At 38.3% G+C, this 14,876-nt stretch overlaps 1 protein-coding gene across 1 annotated transcript; it reads left to right on the top strand.

Moving 5' to 3' along the window:
- Positions 1–2,225: 2,225 nt before the first annotated feature.
- LOC140150056 (alkaline phosphatase, tissue-nonspecific isozyme-like) lies at positions 2,226–13,954 on the top strand. Its single transcript, XM_072172060.1, has 9 exons — positions 2,226–2,308; positions 3,657–3,743; positions 5,583–5,806; positions 10,060–10,234; positions 10,701–10,876; positions 11,811–12,018; positions 12,127–12,264; positions 12,703–12,894; positions 13,674–13,954. Exons 2-9 carry the CDS (start codon positions 3,665–3,667, stop codon positions 13,952–13,954), a joined length of 1,473 nt encoding a protein of 490 aa, XP_072028161.1. The 5' UTR covers positions 2,226–2,308; positions 3,657–3,664.
- The last annotated feature ends 922 nt before the right edge of the window (positions 13,955–14,876 follow it).

The raw sequence follows: 14,876 nt of genomic DNA, 5'->3' as shown, positions 1-14,876 counted from the left end.
TTGTTTGACCAACCATGTGGGCATGGGTCCAGAGGACAACTCTTGGTTGGACACTTCCCAATGATTTTACACAGATCGTCTTCAGTGATAAGTTGGAAATCAAAAAGGTTACATGAAACAACATATTGATTCTCATGAGATGTGGTAGAGTTACTGCTACATGGATCATACATATCAAGTTCACACCTTATCTTATTTACCTTACCAACAAAATAATCACAAAAATTATTAGCAAGTTCAGCAGATGTGTTACTATCCGGGAGCACATTTCCACTGACATTAAGCAGCTCATTTACTGTTTTGTATATGTCCTTAGAACTACAAGTACAGTCTGCAAATTTATTTTTGTAGAAATTTGATTTTTCCCTCACAATAACGTCGGCAGCAGTACTCTTAGCATCGATGTAGATTAAATAGTCGGCATCCAAGCCAGTCTTTCTCCAACGTCTTTCATAACGTCTCCTCTCACGACGGGCTTTTATCACATCGTCGTTATACCATTTTGGGCTTGAACCGAACAGACCGAAGCTTAGACTTTACAGGAGCATGAGTATCCAAAACATTAAGACACGCATTATTATAACCCTTCACAAGATCATTAACGTTTTTTGTTTTTTTTTTGTTTTTGGTTGATTTGTATGGCGCTTTCAACTACTGGGGTTATTTGCGCCAGTACTCACTCCTTTGTCAAGTTGCACCTGTATAACTCCATTCAGTCACAATACGTATTTTTCTGCTTCACTGCATCTAAGTTATTTCTATCTTCTTTATGCCACGCTCGTTGTATTTCTCCTGCTGTATATGCTCGTACAAAAAATGTAGATTTTTCCTCTGTCTGCGTGGTAAAAACCAAACGGTGTCTCTTCAGAGCCACACCAGGCTGAGTCAGCCGAGGAAGGGCTAAAACGTGGTCAAATTACTTTGCATGATCCTACGCTAGCTTGACTTCCTCGCATCCAAGCCTGTTCCCCAGAGCCCAAGTTAGCGTTATCCATCCGACACCACGTGGAGGTTTGGGTTGAGTTGCCCGCGAGCAATTACTTTGCAAGCTCTACGGACCTTGCCGGACTAAAATCATTAACGTTCGTGTGACCTTGCTTGATATACCTCTTATGACCACTGAAGCATAGGCAAGGACACTCGCGCGAATTGAAAGACTTGTCGCTCGTGACAGTTCGTCTCACACACATAACAAATGCACTACGATCAAATAGGTTCATGACAACATTTGATTGATTGGATTGCGTTACTCTATACAACGCAAAAGAAATGATAAAACCTATAGAAAAACAAAGAATCATGAAAAAAGACACACAAAAGATAAAATAATAAGAATATATAAATAATGTTAAAGATAAAATAAAAATAGAGAATAAAATTTCCCCAAATCAGAAAAAAACATTGACAGACGTCATAATCTGTCAGAAATTGCTGCATGAGATTCGAACCATCAATCTTCGTCAAGTTATATTTATCCTCGCACTATAGTATCTGTTCACTGGGCCACAACCTATCAGGTGAATGATTACTGCATTATCATGAACAAGTTTGTTTGATCTTGTTCATAATTGTATGTGTCGATAGGTTTCACCATTTAACTACACGTATCCTTAATGATCAGTGATAATAGTCGGGTTTTACAGGGATGGCGCTCTCTCATTTCTATGAACTCCATAGCGCCATTAGGCGAACGTTTACGGGTTTACTGTATTTTGATGCATTTTTTAAAAGTTTGCTGAAATGTCAGCAACTAAAACTACGGCAAAATAATATACAGTATCAACTTGCCATTTCTTCAGATGGTAGGTGGAACTTCACTAGAACCTATCAGTCAATCATATTTTGTACAGACATCAGATATGGTCTTTTTTGGCTTATTTGGCTTCTTTAAGGCATGGGGTATGAGCGACCTTGAAGTACAGGTATCTGGAGAAGGGAAGCAACGAGTTACCCCAAATCACAGCGACAGGTAGTGCCTGGGCCGCCGAGTGCTAATATATATTTATTTTGGAAGGTTCGTGTTTGTTTTAAATATTGCGTAACGTTAAAGGTTAATATATTTCTTTGACATTGAATAGACTGTGTGATTCTATGGCCGAGCGGTCTAAGGCGTTGTGGTTTCTTAGTTGCTGTTCTGAGCGTCGCTTGTTCGAAACCGTGCGTCTGTCAATTTTCTTATGCTGCTTTATTTTTCCAGCGTAGGGCCTAGAAAAACTAATTTATCATTTCTTTTTGTATTATTTATTTATAACAAGTATACTTTACAAGTGACTAACTTTGGAATTTAGAGTGCTCAAACCCATTACAGGTGAGCTATAGAAACAAATTCAAAGTATAGACCTCTGGCAAGGCAACCGTTACTTAAAGTTTCACGGAATACCCTCACTTACGATCATTGGGTAAACCGATCATCAGACGGATAATTTGTCATGACTTCAAATTTACAGGAATGTTTATATATACAAGTATATACATTCTGTGGTGTCGAAAAAATGACAAACCAAGCCAACCAGAACAGTCTCTACTCCAAAAGTAGTCGAGAGCACTGGAGTAGAGACTGTTCTGGTTGGCTTGGTTTGTCATTTTGTCGACACCACAGAATGTTTATACTTGTATAAACATTCATGTAAATTTGAAATCATGACAAATTATCCGTCTGATGATCGGTTTACCCAATGAATATAAGTGAGGGTATTCCGTGAAACTTTAAGTAACGGTTGCCTTGCCAGAGGTCTATACTTTGAAATTCTTTGTATTTATTTATTTATTTATTTATTTATTTATTTATTTATTTATTTATTTATTTTATATATTTATTAAATGACGTTTTGGGGCTCGAGAGAACGGACACATTTATTTATTCATTTATTTATTTTTCGTTTGATTATTTGATGATTGAGTGAGCAGATTTATCGATTGCTACTTTAGTTGTGGGACTTATATTTGATTTTGATTGACATCTTACATTAGTATTGATTTTTTCCGTTCAGCATTATCAAGAATTAATATCACAGGTTTTAGTGCAGATAGGAAGTTGGCTTAGTGATACTATCCGTTGATTCAGAACCGGAAGGTGCCGGGTTCGATTCACACCTATGCCTATTTTTTTAAAGACTTGGAAAATTACTGCAGTAAGTTTATTTGGCGCGCGATCTCAGTTATTCATTTTCTGATGGCTGTGCCTCTTACAAGACACCCTCCCTCTGGAATCTAAACCACGGTTCGCTTACACCTCCCTTAACTAACACCATCATTTTTTAATATCTAGTCTCGGTCCCAGCCAGATTGTATGATCCACGGCCTGAGCATCAGCCAACTGGCACCGAGACTACATTAGAACCTACCAAAATTCAAGATCACAGCACGCGCAACAGGGAGAAGGTTTAATCCTTGTCAGTCTGGTTCAAGTACTACGCGTACATCGTGTATAGCCTACATTTTAAGTTTCTCCTACAAAACGTACCACTGAATTGCAGCTATCTGTACCAGCAATAAAACCAAACAAATCATTGACATTTTGTATATGTTAACATGATTGAAAAATCTTGTGCTAGGTAGATGAAATTGTAACATTCAAGAAAAACTGATATAAAGTTAGAATTCTGAAGTGTAACAACATATAGTCGTGTTTTAACATCAATTGTGTTTGACAATAGTTAGCGTTATGTGGTCCGCAGTGATATCTCTCTTAGTTTTGCAGCAGTATTACGATAATGTTGCAGCAGCTACGGCAGAACCTACGGGTAAGTTTTCCTTCTTTATGTGTTTCTATCTTTCCGTACTTCTTTAGAGTTTTTAGCAATTTCAAAATTGGTTAAAAAAGACTTGACAAAATTAGCGTTATGTGATATGTATCTTAGTTTGCAGCAGTATCGTGATAACTTTGCAGGAGCGACGGGAGTAACTACGAGTATATAAAAAAGTGACAATTTGAGAGTTGACAACCAGAAAGCCAACTCTCGAACTCTAATGGTTCTTTCTTTCTTTCTTCTTCTGTTCACATATATTTTTTGGCATGTTTTGGGTTTTTCTATATTATTTACGAACATAATACGTGCTACACCAACATCTCTCACATATAGACATGATAAGTTTTTTCTATGATAGAGAGGGAGAGAGCATCCTAATAACATATTTTTAACAGAAAAGGTCAATTCTGTTAACCCCGCACTATATCCCCATAGGGTTCGCTCATTTTCGTTAGTTTATTTTTCATGATTTTGACAACCGTGGAATCAGATGGAAAGAAAACAACATATGCCCCGGTACATATGCTTGCTAGATTCTAAGTTAAATTTGTTTCTCAAGCCAAAAATCATGAATATTATATCAATCTGATTTTTTTTTTTTTGTCAAATATCCCTGGTATCACGTACGACAGGTCTGTATGTTGAACGGTATCAAATTCGGCCTCTTCATTTTAACAGCATGTGCCTTGAAGTAACAGCATGTGTTTTAATCTTATTTTTAGATACTTTTGTAAATATAAAACAAGGTTTCAGAAATCAAGAGAGTTGTAACACATCAATTTCAAAATGATATTACGTTATTCCCCAGGAAGACCATAACAATGTTTACAATGGTTTTTTAAAACGTGTTAGAAATGCGTTTTGGTTTTGATAAAAACGTCATGTTATATAAAGGTATTGAATTTTTTTTAAACGTAATTGAAGAAACACTACAACAATATTTACAAATATTTTGTCAACACTTAATAACATTATGTTTTGAATTAAGTTTTCACAAATGCTTTCTAAATAAACGGTTTATACACTTTATATATTAAAAACCCACTTTTGTTTTAAAGAGTGGTGACCCTATAGGTTTAGGGTATGGATTGACTTCAAACTTACATACAATTTCAAATATCGTCCCCTTTATGCATCTATGTGAGAAAACGAGAACATTTTCAGCGTAAATCTGAATAATTAGCATAATTAGCAAGCCAATACGTTGATACGCGTGAATTGCATTATGGTCCGGCATCCAGAAACAACACTTTGCCGTATTTCCGTCAAGTGCTTCGCCATACAATGAACCACTACGCCCATCATTCTTGACAAAATATCTTTTTCTTTTATGTTAATTCGACCCTGAAATATTTCCTTTTAATTGTGTGTATTATCATCAGGTACATTTCACATTTTTGTTTAAATTTTATTTTTTTAATGAAAAAAAAATTCTTTATTTTATTTTTAATTAATTAATTAATTAATTAATTAATTCTATGGTAGAATTATGCTAATTATTCAGATTTACGCTGAAAATGTTCTCGTTTTCTAACGTAGATGCATAATTCTTTCATACATTTTTTTGCATGTTCCTCATATCATGCTTGGCAAGATAAGGTCTTGTTTTGTATTTATTTCACCCTTAATGTATTTCTTTATTTTTGTTTTTAAGCGTATATCTGATGTGCCCTGAGTAATTTAATTTCATTATTTATATTTGTTAACAACTTAAAGCTATGTCATGAGAAACAATAGAAAGGGGAAAACAAGAGTGTGTGTGTTACGACATTTTTTGTATTTATTTATATTTATATTTTTTATTTATTCATCTATTTTCTATTTACTTTTTAGATGCTAACTACTGGAATACCTATGGCAAAGAACAAATCAAAAAAGCCATTAAAACTGAACGTTTAAACCAGAACATAGCCAAGAATGTGATCGTGTTTATCGGTGATGGTATGGGTGTCACGACCAACACAGCAGCGAGGATCTTCAAAGGACAGCTAGCGGGACAAACAGGAGAGGAAGCTAACCTGGTTTGGGATGAGTTCCCGCATGTAGCGCTCTCAAAGGTGAAGTACTAGTCCAGGCAACAGTGGTGGAATAATTGTTTCAATTCAAATCTGAGGTAGACAGATTATTAGAATACATGTAAAATACATGAAGAGCAGGGGCGTAGCCAGCTTTTTTGGTCGGGGGGGGGGGCAAAATAAAATTTTGGGGCACAGACGAAAAAAATTACAGTTGCATCATACAATACATAGAGTCAAAAGGCTTTATTAGTATTTTACACTATTTTCAAAATTGTGTATTTTCGGGCTGAATTTCGGTAGAAAAGGGCTCCTTGCCCTTTTCTTTTCTTTTGCCCTCCTGATTTTCCCTTTTATTTTTTGTCAGAGGGGCACTTTTTTCTTTCATTTTTTTTGTCAGGGGGGCACTCTGCATATTCCGTACGTTTTTACGCACGTTAATACTGTTTTACGTAGCTATGCATAGCAGTGAAGCCACTCGTGTGGTGGCGCTATGTCCTATAGTCAGTCATCTGGTGATTTGTTTTGCACAAATTCGCCCAGTCCCATTTCCATAATATGAAATTAAAAAAAAGGAATGTCAGTTTGGCAGAGGTGGGCCTTGAACCCACGCCGAGGCTACATACAGAAAACTTAAGTCCAGCGCGCTAATCCATTGGTATCTGTAGTTTCAGTCGCTGGAGCTCCGCACTTCAGACGATAAAAAGGCATGTAAATCTCAAAGTGAATACACTTGATACATTTAATATTTGGCCTTTTTTTTTATTATAACGAAACGGTATACGAAATATACCAGCTTATAGTTAATAAAGAAAGGTACGTATACACTTATCAATTTGGCATGGATGCAGGCCCCGTCTGCATAACATGACTACCACCCGCAATAAGTCAGGGCGCAAATTTGAATGACAATACGCTATTTACATATCAATGCGCCTCATGCTAATGATTTGAGCCCTCTCCAGGAATTTACTCTATGGTATCACACACATTTCAATACACAATCTCTGCGTTTGGATATCGCGTTTAAATTTAGTCAACTTTTCACACATCGCTGTACCTTTATTATAATGATTTGTTACAAACAAAAAGGATCATAATAATAATTAGACTTTCCTTCGTATGTTCATTATCCTTGACTGTCTTTAACATATTGTGAAATGGACAAATATTGTGCATTTTCAATGATGTATCTACGTTGATTTCGCACGTGGAAAATCTTCAAAACTGGCTAAATACGTGACCTTGTTTCGATACAGGAAAGTGGTTTTGAATAGATCTACGTCCGTCCGATGCCTACGTTTGGAAATCGCAATCTAATGACAGATATGTAACTATATAAATCAAAACACTTTCCATGTTTACCATTATGTTTATAAGGTAAACATGGTGAAGCAAGACTCTACTCCCTATTCCAGAAAATACAGTGCTGATTTTTCAAAGAATGTTGTCCTGTTCTGCCAAATGAAATATAGCTAAATCCTAATTCTTTAGTCAGTTCTAACTGACAATAAACGTCAAACTGGCGATTTGAAAGTTGACTCAGCCTACTGATATGTGATGCGATCAAGCAAAATCAGTCGGAACTCGGAAATATCGATTTTGAGATATAGCCAAACAAAGGATATATTTCCTTTTGTTTCCTATTGTTTTGGAAACTCTTTAATTGCTCATATCTTTGGTACAGGTTGATCAATTTCAATGGGGTTTTCTGCAAAATGCAGCTTTGTAAATGCTCTTTACTATCTTAAAAGAAACGGAAAATTTAATATTTCCGAGTTCCGACTGATTTTGCTTGATCGCGTCACATATATTTAATAGATAATATAGTATAGACGAATCTCTTGAACAAATTCATCAGGACTGTTCCATAAAACTGTATATTTTTTCATATCTAGTAGTAGCCAAAGACGCAGTTAAGCCGCTTACTGACCATCTCAACCAAGTGGACGATACGCAGTCAATCAAATTCACTTTTGAGGAGGAAGTCGACGGAAAGATACCATTCTTGGATACGTTTATCGTTCGCCGCGAAAATGGATCCGTAAAGCTCTTAGTCTATCGGAAAGCCACACACACCAACCAGTACCTGAACTTCAAGTTCCACCACCCTCTTCACCAAAAACTTGGTGCAGTTCGCACACTGCTTGACAGGAAAGATAAAATTGTCACGGAAGATCAGGATAAGGAAGATGAGGAAAAGATAATTAAAGGTGCTCTAAAACAGTGTGGGTACCCGGACTGGTGTGTGGAAAAAGTCAAGAGTAAAATGGCCACCCCCAAGCAAAAAGCAAAGAAATCTAGTAAAGACGACAGTGAAAAATCCAGAGGTTTGGTGACGCTTCCGTATGTAGAAGGGGTGTCCGAGCGCGTTGCTAGAATCATGAAATCGTACAACATTCATGCTGCAATGAAACCCCACAGTACATTACGTAATCTACTCGTCCATCCCAAAGATAAACGCGAACCACACAACTCTACCGACGTCATTTACTCAATTCCGTGCAAAAACTGTGATCTTACTTACATAGGTGAAACCGGCAGAAAATTCGGCAAACGCTTAGACGAACACAGAAATGAGGCAGAGAAAGTTGCTACTAACATCCGCACTAGAGCCAACAGGAAAGCATCGCAGTCAACCATCCACAAATCAGCGATAACTGACCATGTTGTGGACAATAATCATGTCATCAATTGGGATGAGGCAAAGATCGTTGGTAAAGAGAGTGATAAATACACAAGATGGATAAAGGAGGCCATCACTATCAGAAAACAAGGCACCACAATGAACCGAGACGAGGGCCAGTACAACCTAAGTCACATCTTTGACGACCTGTTGATGGAGAAATCGTCTGGCAACTCCGTTGCCAAGCAGCAATCAACAACAGCTGTTCAACGATCATCACATCAACAGTAGCATTGAGAAAGATAGCTGATAGCTATCGAAACGTCTGCACGTAAGTGTGTTTTACCTGGACTAGTATATGAAAAAATATACATAGACGAATCTCATTTCACGCATTCCTACACCTCACTGACAGCCACAACTGGGTCCCCGTTGGCTACAATGCACCCAAAATGTGAAATGATTCGGCCTTGGTGAGAATTTTAAACTGCATTCGATCTATCTCCCGTTTTACATCTACGGAGAAAACACACGTAGACACAAGAATGATGAATGTTTACAACACAATAGAATTCCCTTCGGCAAAACACACAGCTTCTACATGGTCTATTGCCTTTTTCGTGCGGTACAAAGAAAATAAAGTCATATACACCATACCAAACGCTGCTTCAAATGGATGTCTAGTACTTGCGAACAAAAGGACTATGTACGAATAGATGCGACGGGATTACCTGCGGAATTATCTCTATTGTATTATATTTTTCTATTAACCATCCTCGCACACAGACACCGCCTGGCTAATAATTATTTGGTGCAGCAGAGACACTAAAATGAATACACGGGATCGATACACGTGAATTGCTATGCACGATTTTGATATCAGACGAAAATCTTCGGATACCGGGTTAGAAAATGATGAATATCTCCGTAAATGAATTTTTCTCAAGAAACCAGATGTGGTCTCATACACTTGAAAATACGTGTTGAACAGATATGATGGTCGCTAGAATGCGCTTTGAAAATTGGCCGTGCGCTTTGAACTCAAACTCGGACCAAAACTCTAGTTTTATATTGCGTTGGTCCTGTATGGACTACATCGTGTAGTACAACTGCACTCACTACTAGGCAGTATAAAAGTCGATGACCATTGACCTCAATGGGGCATACAAGCTTATTCACGCACAACAAAGATCAATTACCCGGCTATTGTGAGTAGCCTTAGTCATGTCCCTCGACTAATTATTCGTCTCAAAGAGCTTCAAAGGTCTGAACCAAATGGCCAATCGTGGCTGTGGATTCAACCTACCATGGCGATTTCTGCCATGAAGATATAGGGTCGATGACACTGTGCCTCGTCCTCGCATCTTCTCTAGGCATTAGGCGGCTTTTATTCGCACAATTGGGCAGTCAAAACACCAGTTTGGTGCAGCGGGGACCCAGTAATGGCCGATCAAATCCTGACCATGACTTGGCTCGTGAGATTCGTCTATACACGACGCATTTAATTCGGATTTGTTTTCCTCTTGGTCGATACCCCACCGTCGGGAATTTAACCCGTAACCTAACCATTTATTGTGCCACTATCTCGCAAATTATCTCCCAACTTTTCTGGATGACTAGTATAAATTCGTATTTTTTCGAGTTTTTTCTTATTTTCGTTAATCTGTAGACGTACAACACAGATCGCCAAGTTGCAGATTCAGCGGGTACAGGTTGTGCACTATTCACCGGTGTTAAGACAAAGTATGAAGTTATCGGCGTAGATGACACCATCGAGTTTGCCAAGTGTTCTACTGCAGAAGCAGCGGCTGTTGATTCTGTACTGGTTTCCGCCGAACAAGTGGGTATGGATTATGTCTAAAGAATGTGTTTGTGTCATTTGTTTGCATTTTTTCCTTCTTCTTTTGAATAATGAGTAACTATATTTATTCAAATCGGGCCCACAAGAATCTTCTAAGCGCATCTTGTTTAAACATTTTGCCTTTGATTACTGTCGGCCTCGGCGGGGCACGGAGGGATTTTCCCAGCCATACCAACTCGGTCTGCTGACCTGAGAAAAGCAATTGTTGCTCTATGCAAATATACCATGAAAAAGAACAAAAGCAACAATAAACAAACAAACAACAATAGAAACACGGAATGTCCTGTGTTCCGTATTTTGGTAGGCCCCCTACCTGTGCATATCCAGAGTCCGACACGGAATACGAGGGACCCGTTGGCGTGGCTAACATTGGTTAATCTTTTCGACAAATTGGGATTTGAAGATCACAGACATTATAAATGTTATTTCAATCATTGTCATGATTACAGGAAAGTCGACTGGTATCGTGACGACAGCCCGTATTACCCATGCCACACCTGCCAATCTATACGCCCATTCAGCATCACGACATTGGGAATATGACGGCAAAATGCCTGCACAAGAGGCGGCTGATGGATGTATTGATATCGGGGCCCAATTCTTGGAAAATGCAGCACAGGTTGAGGTAATTAATTCCTATGTAATGAGCTAAAATCTTATTTCAAACGGCATATGCTTAGTTCAATAGCCTATATAGCAGTGTATGAAATAGAGCCCGTCCGCACGTCCGAGACGGGCTATTTTGTCTTCGGCCGTGCTTTTTTTCACCAGCCCGTCCGGATGCCCTGAAATGTTGCCACTATAACTCGTGTAGATGTTGTAACTGTGTGCACATCGGGGTGACGTGATTAGGGTTACAAAGACTTCGGGTTTTCAGGATCTTGTAACAACCGTTCAGGTCACGTCTGTTTAATAGAAGAAAATAGGGCTATTCAATAAAAATCCGTCGACCTCCTCACCCGGGCTTCGGTGTATACTATACTTCCGTGCATCTATAGGATTCTCATAAAATACATCGGTCGGTCAATGTATCAATTTAGCACAGGTAAATTTAGCCCGGGAAATTTAGGCCTAAGCAACAGTTTCTCGCAAGCGGGATTTTAAAATGAACCCAATAAAAATATAATTGTTTTGATTGGTGGGCAATAAGAAGAGATATTTTACAGCTTTGAAGTGTACCTCGTTTAGCTGAATTTAACATTTTAAACCCAAAGACATGGGAGGTCGATTATTGATTCGCCACGCCTAGTTGTGCTTTTACTGCGTCAGCCGTGTTTGTGGGGTAGGGCATCGTGGACTGATATCGAGATGGGTTCAAATGAGGTTTTATTGTGAGGTCAAACAGTCATGCAGTTCGTTTATTATATACATGGGTTCTTTAACCTTCCTCTATTCATATCATGACAGGTGGTGTTGGCTGGGGGACGAGGATATCTAACTGGAACCAACACGGCTGATATTAAGATGGGTTCAAATGAGGTTTTATTGTGAGGTCAAACAGTCGTGCAGTTGGTTTATTACATGGGTTCTTTAGCCTTCCTCTATTCATATCATGACAGGTGGTGTTGGCTGGGGGACGAGGATATCTAACTGGAAACAACACAGCTGACCCAGAGTATCCTGACAAGAATGGTCTCAGAGCAGATGGAAGGAATATCATAGAGGAATGGCAGCAGCTTCATCAGGATCAGGGTGATCAAAGTTCTTATGTTTGGAATGCAGCCGATTTCAATGCGGTGAAACCCGGAGAAACTGACTTCTTGTTAGGTACATAATGATTTTCTTTTGTCACGGTTATTATCAAGCATTTATAATGAAAATTATCTTCTACCGGTAAATTGGTAAAAGTTTGGTTGTAATTATTTCTCCTGATAGGTCTTTTTGAATCTAGTCATATGCAGTATGAACATCAACGTGTGAATGATCCAGCAGGTGAACCTTCCCTCACGGAGATGACTGAGAAAGCCATCCATATACTTCAGAAAAACGACATGGGCTTCGACCCCATTTTTTGTTTGCTGTTACCCGATGACCACCTTTTTTAAAAATAAAAAAAACCCTGAAATTTGCAATGGAACGACAGAATTATATTAGTTTTCTTCAGCATCAAAAATTTAAACACCTCAGACATGTTAGACTAGACCTATAACATATAAAACCACGATATTTAATGTTATAATATAAATCTAACCTTTTTCATTTAATGACCTCCTTTTTAGGGCTAAACTACTTTATACTACTTTACTTGCTTCAAGTTATCCTAAATTGTTTTCTGTATACTGTTTTCCAAATAATTTCACGATCCTGTGAAGCAGTATAGTTACGCTATGGATTTTGCATTTTGTTTTGCTTGTTGTTTTTTGTTGTTGTTTTAGAAATTTCTTCTATAACTCAATTGATGTTACCCCTACAACATCTAATTCAAGTCATTCAAAACGTTACTTTTTTCAGGTGCCCGAATTGACCACGGTCATCACGACGGTAACGCATTTCGTGCTTTGACAGACGCACAGGAATTGGACAAAGCCGTAGCTAAAGCGCTGGAGTTGGTTAATCTGGAGGAAACTCTGATCATCGTAACTGCTGACCATTCCCATGTTATGACCATTAATGGGTATCCAAAGAGAGGAAATCCATTATTCGGTAAGTGATGCGGAAGTTTGGATATAGGAGTGGGTAAGCATTCCGTCCTCGCTTTCCGCACCACCGAGGTTCCAGGTTCCAGTGTCGTCCGTTGGCTTTTGGCTTTATGTGTATTTTGTGTCCAGTGCATGCTCGCTCTTGCAAGGTTTTTTTTTTTCGGGTACCTCCTGACTCTAAATGGGGCTTTCTTTCTTGAGTATATTATTCTGACTTGTCTATATTATTCTGACTTGTCTATCTGACTTGTCTCTCTAGGCAAAATTGATAAGCTTACACTGACTGAATTACCCACTTTTCCCAATGACATTGGCAGAAGTAGCTATTGTTTGTTTGTTTGATGAAGGTCTCAGGTGGCCGAGGAAACTATGTTGACGGTATAAAATACCAACATGTTAGGTGTTTGCCGTGTGGTGTTCTTGGGAATTATTAGTTGCGATTAATGGTACAATAACAAAGCCAATGTTATGTTTGTACATGGGGGGTGCTGTGCAATAATCATGAGCCCGAGGGTAAATCAAATCGGCATCACAGGAACAATGCGTTACGTAATCTATTATTTATCCTTAGATATCCATGATTAATCCTTGTAAATTAGCATCGAACTTCCAGCCTATGTTCCTTGCCAGTGCTAGCCACGACACAAGGTCACAACTGTAGCCACTTCCTCAATGGTTGCCATTTCAGTGATTGACAGTGATGTAATGCAAATATGGCGCTGGCCATCTGGTCTACTGTTTAAAGAGGTTCCAATGTTTTCTCTCTTTTGCTTTTTACACCAGCGGACCCTGATTTCGTCAACCCAGCGCTTATACCAACCAAATACGAGAATCACGGAGGGCAAGATACGGCAATCTTCGCTACCGGAGCTAGAGCTCATCTATTCCACGGAGTCCATGAAGATAGCTATGTGGCACATGTCATCAGGTACGCATCTTGTATGGGAATGTATATGGATGACACATGTATGGTCGGGAATGATGCATCGGCTAACTTCAGGTTCAGCTTTACATGGTTGTACTGTTTGATGTTGCTTCTGCTGTTGCGCCTTTCGTATGTGTGATGGAAATATTGGTATTTGTAACATTGCAAAGTAATACATGATGCAGTCATGTCTACAGTAGAATTCACCACGACCTTTGCAGGACTTAAACCCCATTAAAAGCTATTAAACCAAGATAACACTTATTGAAAACAGCTCAACTGATTAAATCATATCTTCTCTGGTTAAATCCACACAACATATGTTTCTGCTTTACTGTGCAATGGAGCAATGAGCTGGTATTATAGTTTCAGTTGTGTGAACGATTATAAAGCGAACGCTAGAGAACAATTCTGTGTTCTGCTTATTGTTAACCAGCGTTCTTGAAAATTAGAAGCATGGTGGTTTGCAGACTTTACACGGTTTGGAAATAATTTCTTCATATTTTTTGGTGTTATCTGTCGTTTACATATCTTTCCTAAAACACCAAAGTACGAATATTTCCAAACAAGGTAAAAATTTAGGACATGTTACAAAACTATATTTTCTAGAATTTTAGAAGAGTACCTTTAATATTGGCCGGTTATTTTTCACACAGCGACGTTAACTAGGCAATGTACTATTACCTATAACATACACTAAAACACCAAAGTACGAATATTTCCAAACATCTAAATTAGCTAAAAATGTAGGACATGTTACAAAACTATATTTTCTAGAATTTTAGAAGAGTACTTTTAATATTGGCCGGTTATTTTTCACACAGCGACGTTAACTAGGCAATTACCCATACTTCTAACATTCGCTATTTGTAGAGGTTACGCGTCAATGGTAAGAGCACTGTGTATTGTGTATAGGAAAACGGACAGTAACTGCAGTATGAAATTTATAAATGGGACAAACTCCATTGGTACTGGTAAGGAGCTAAAAGAGCATTTAATCCAAATATGTATAAAAACTTGTTCAATAGATTGACAAATTTGGCAAAAGATTGTCTGGATTA

This window comes from Amphiura filiformis, chromosome 4, assembly GCF_039555335.1.
Source record: "Amphiura filiformis chromosome 4, Afil_fr2py, whole genome shotgun sequence".
Lineage (NCBI taxonomy): Eukaryota > Metazoa > Echinodermata > Ophiuroidea > Amphilepidida > Amphiuridae > Amphiura > Amphiura filiformis.
The sequence above is the reverse complement of the archived record's forward strand: the minus strand, read 5'-3'. Positions and strand labels throughout refer to the sequence as shown.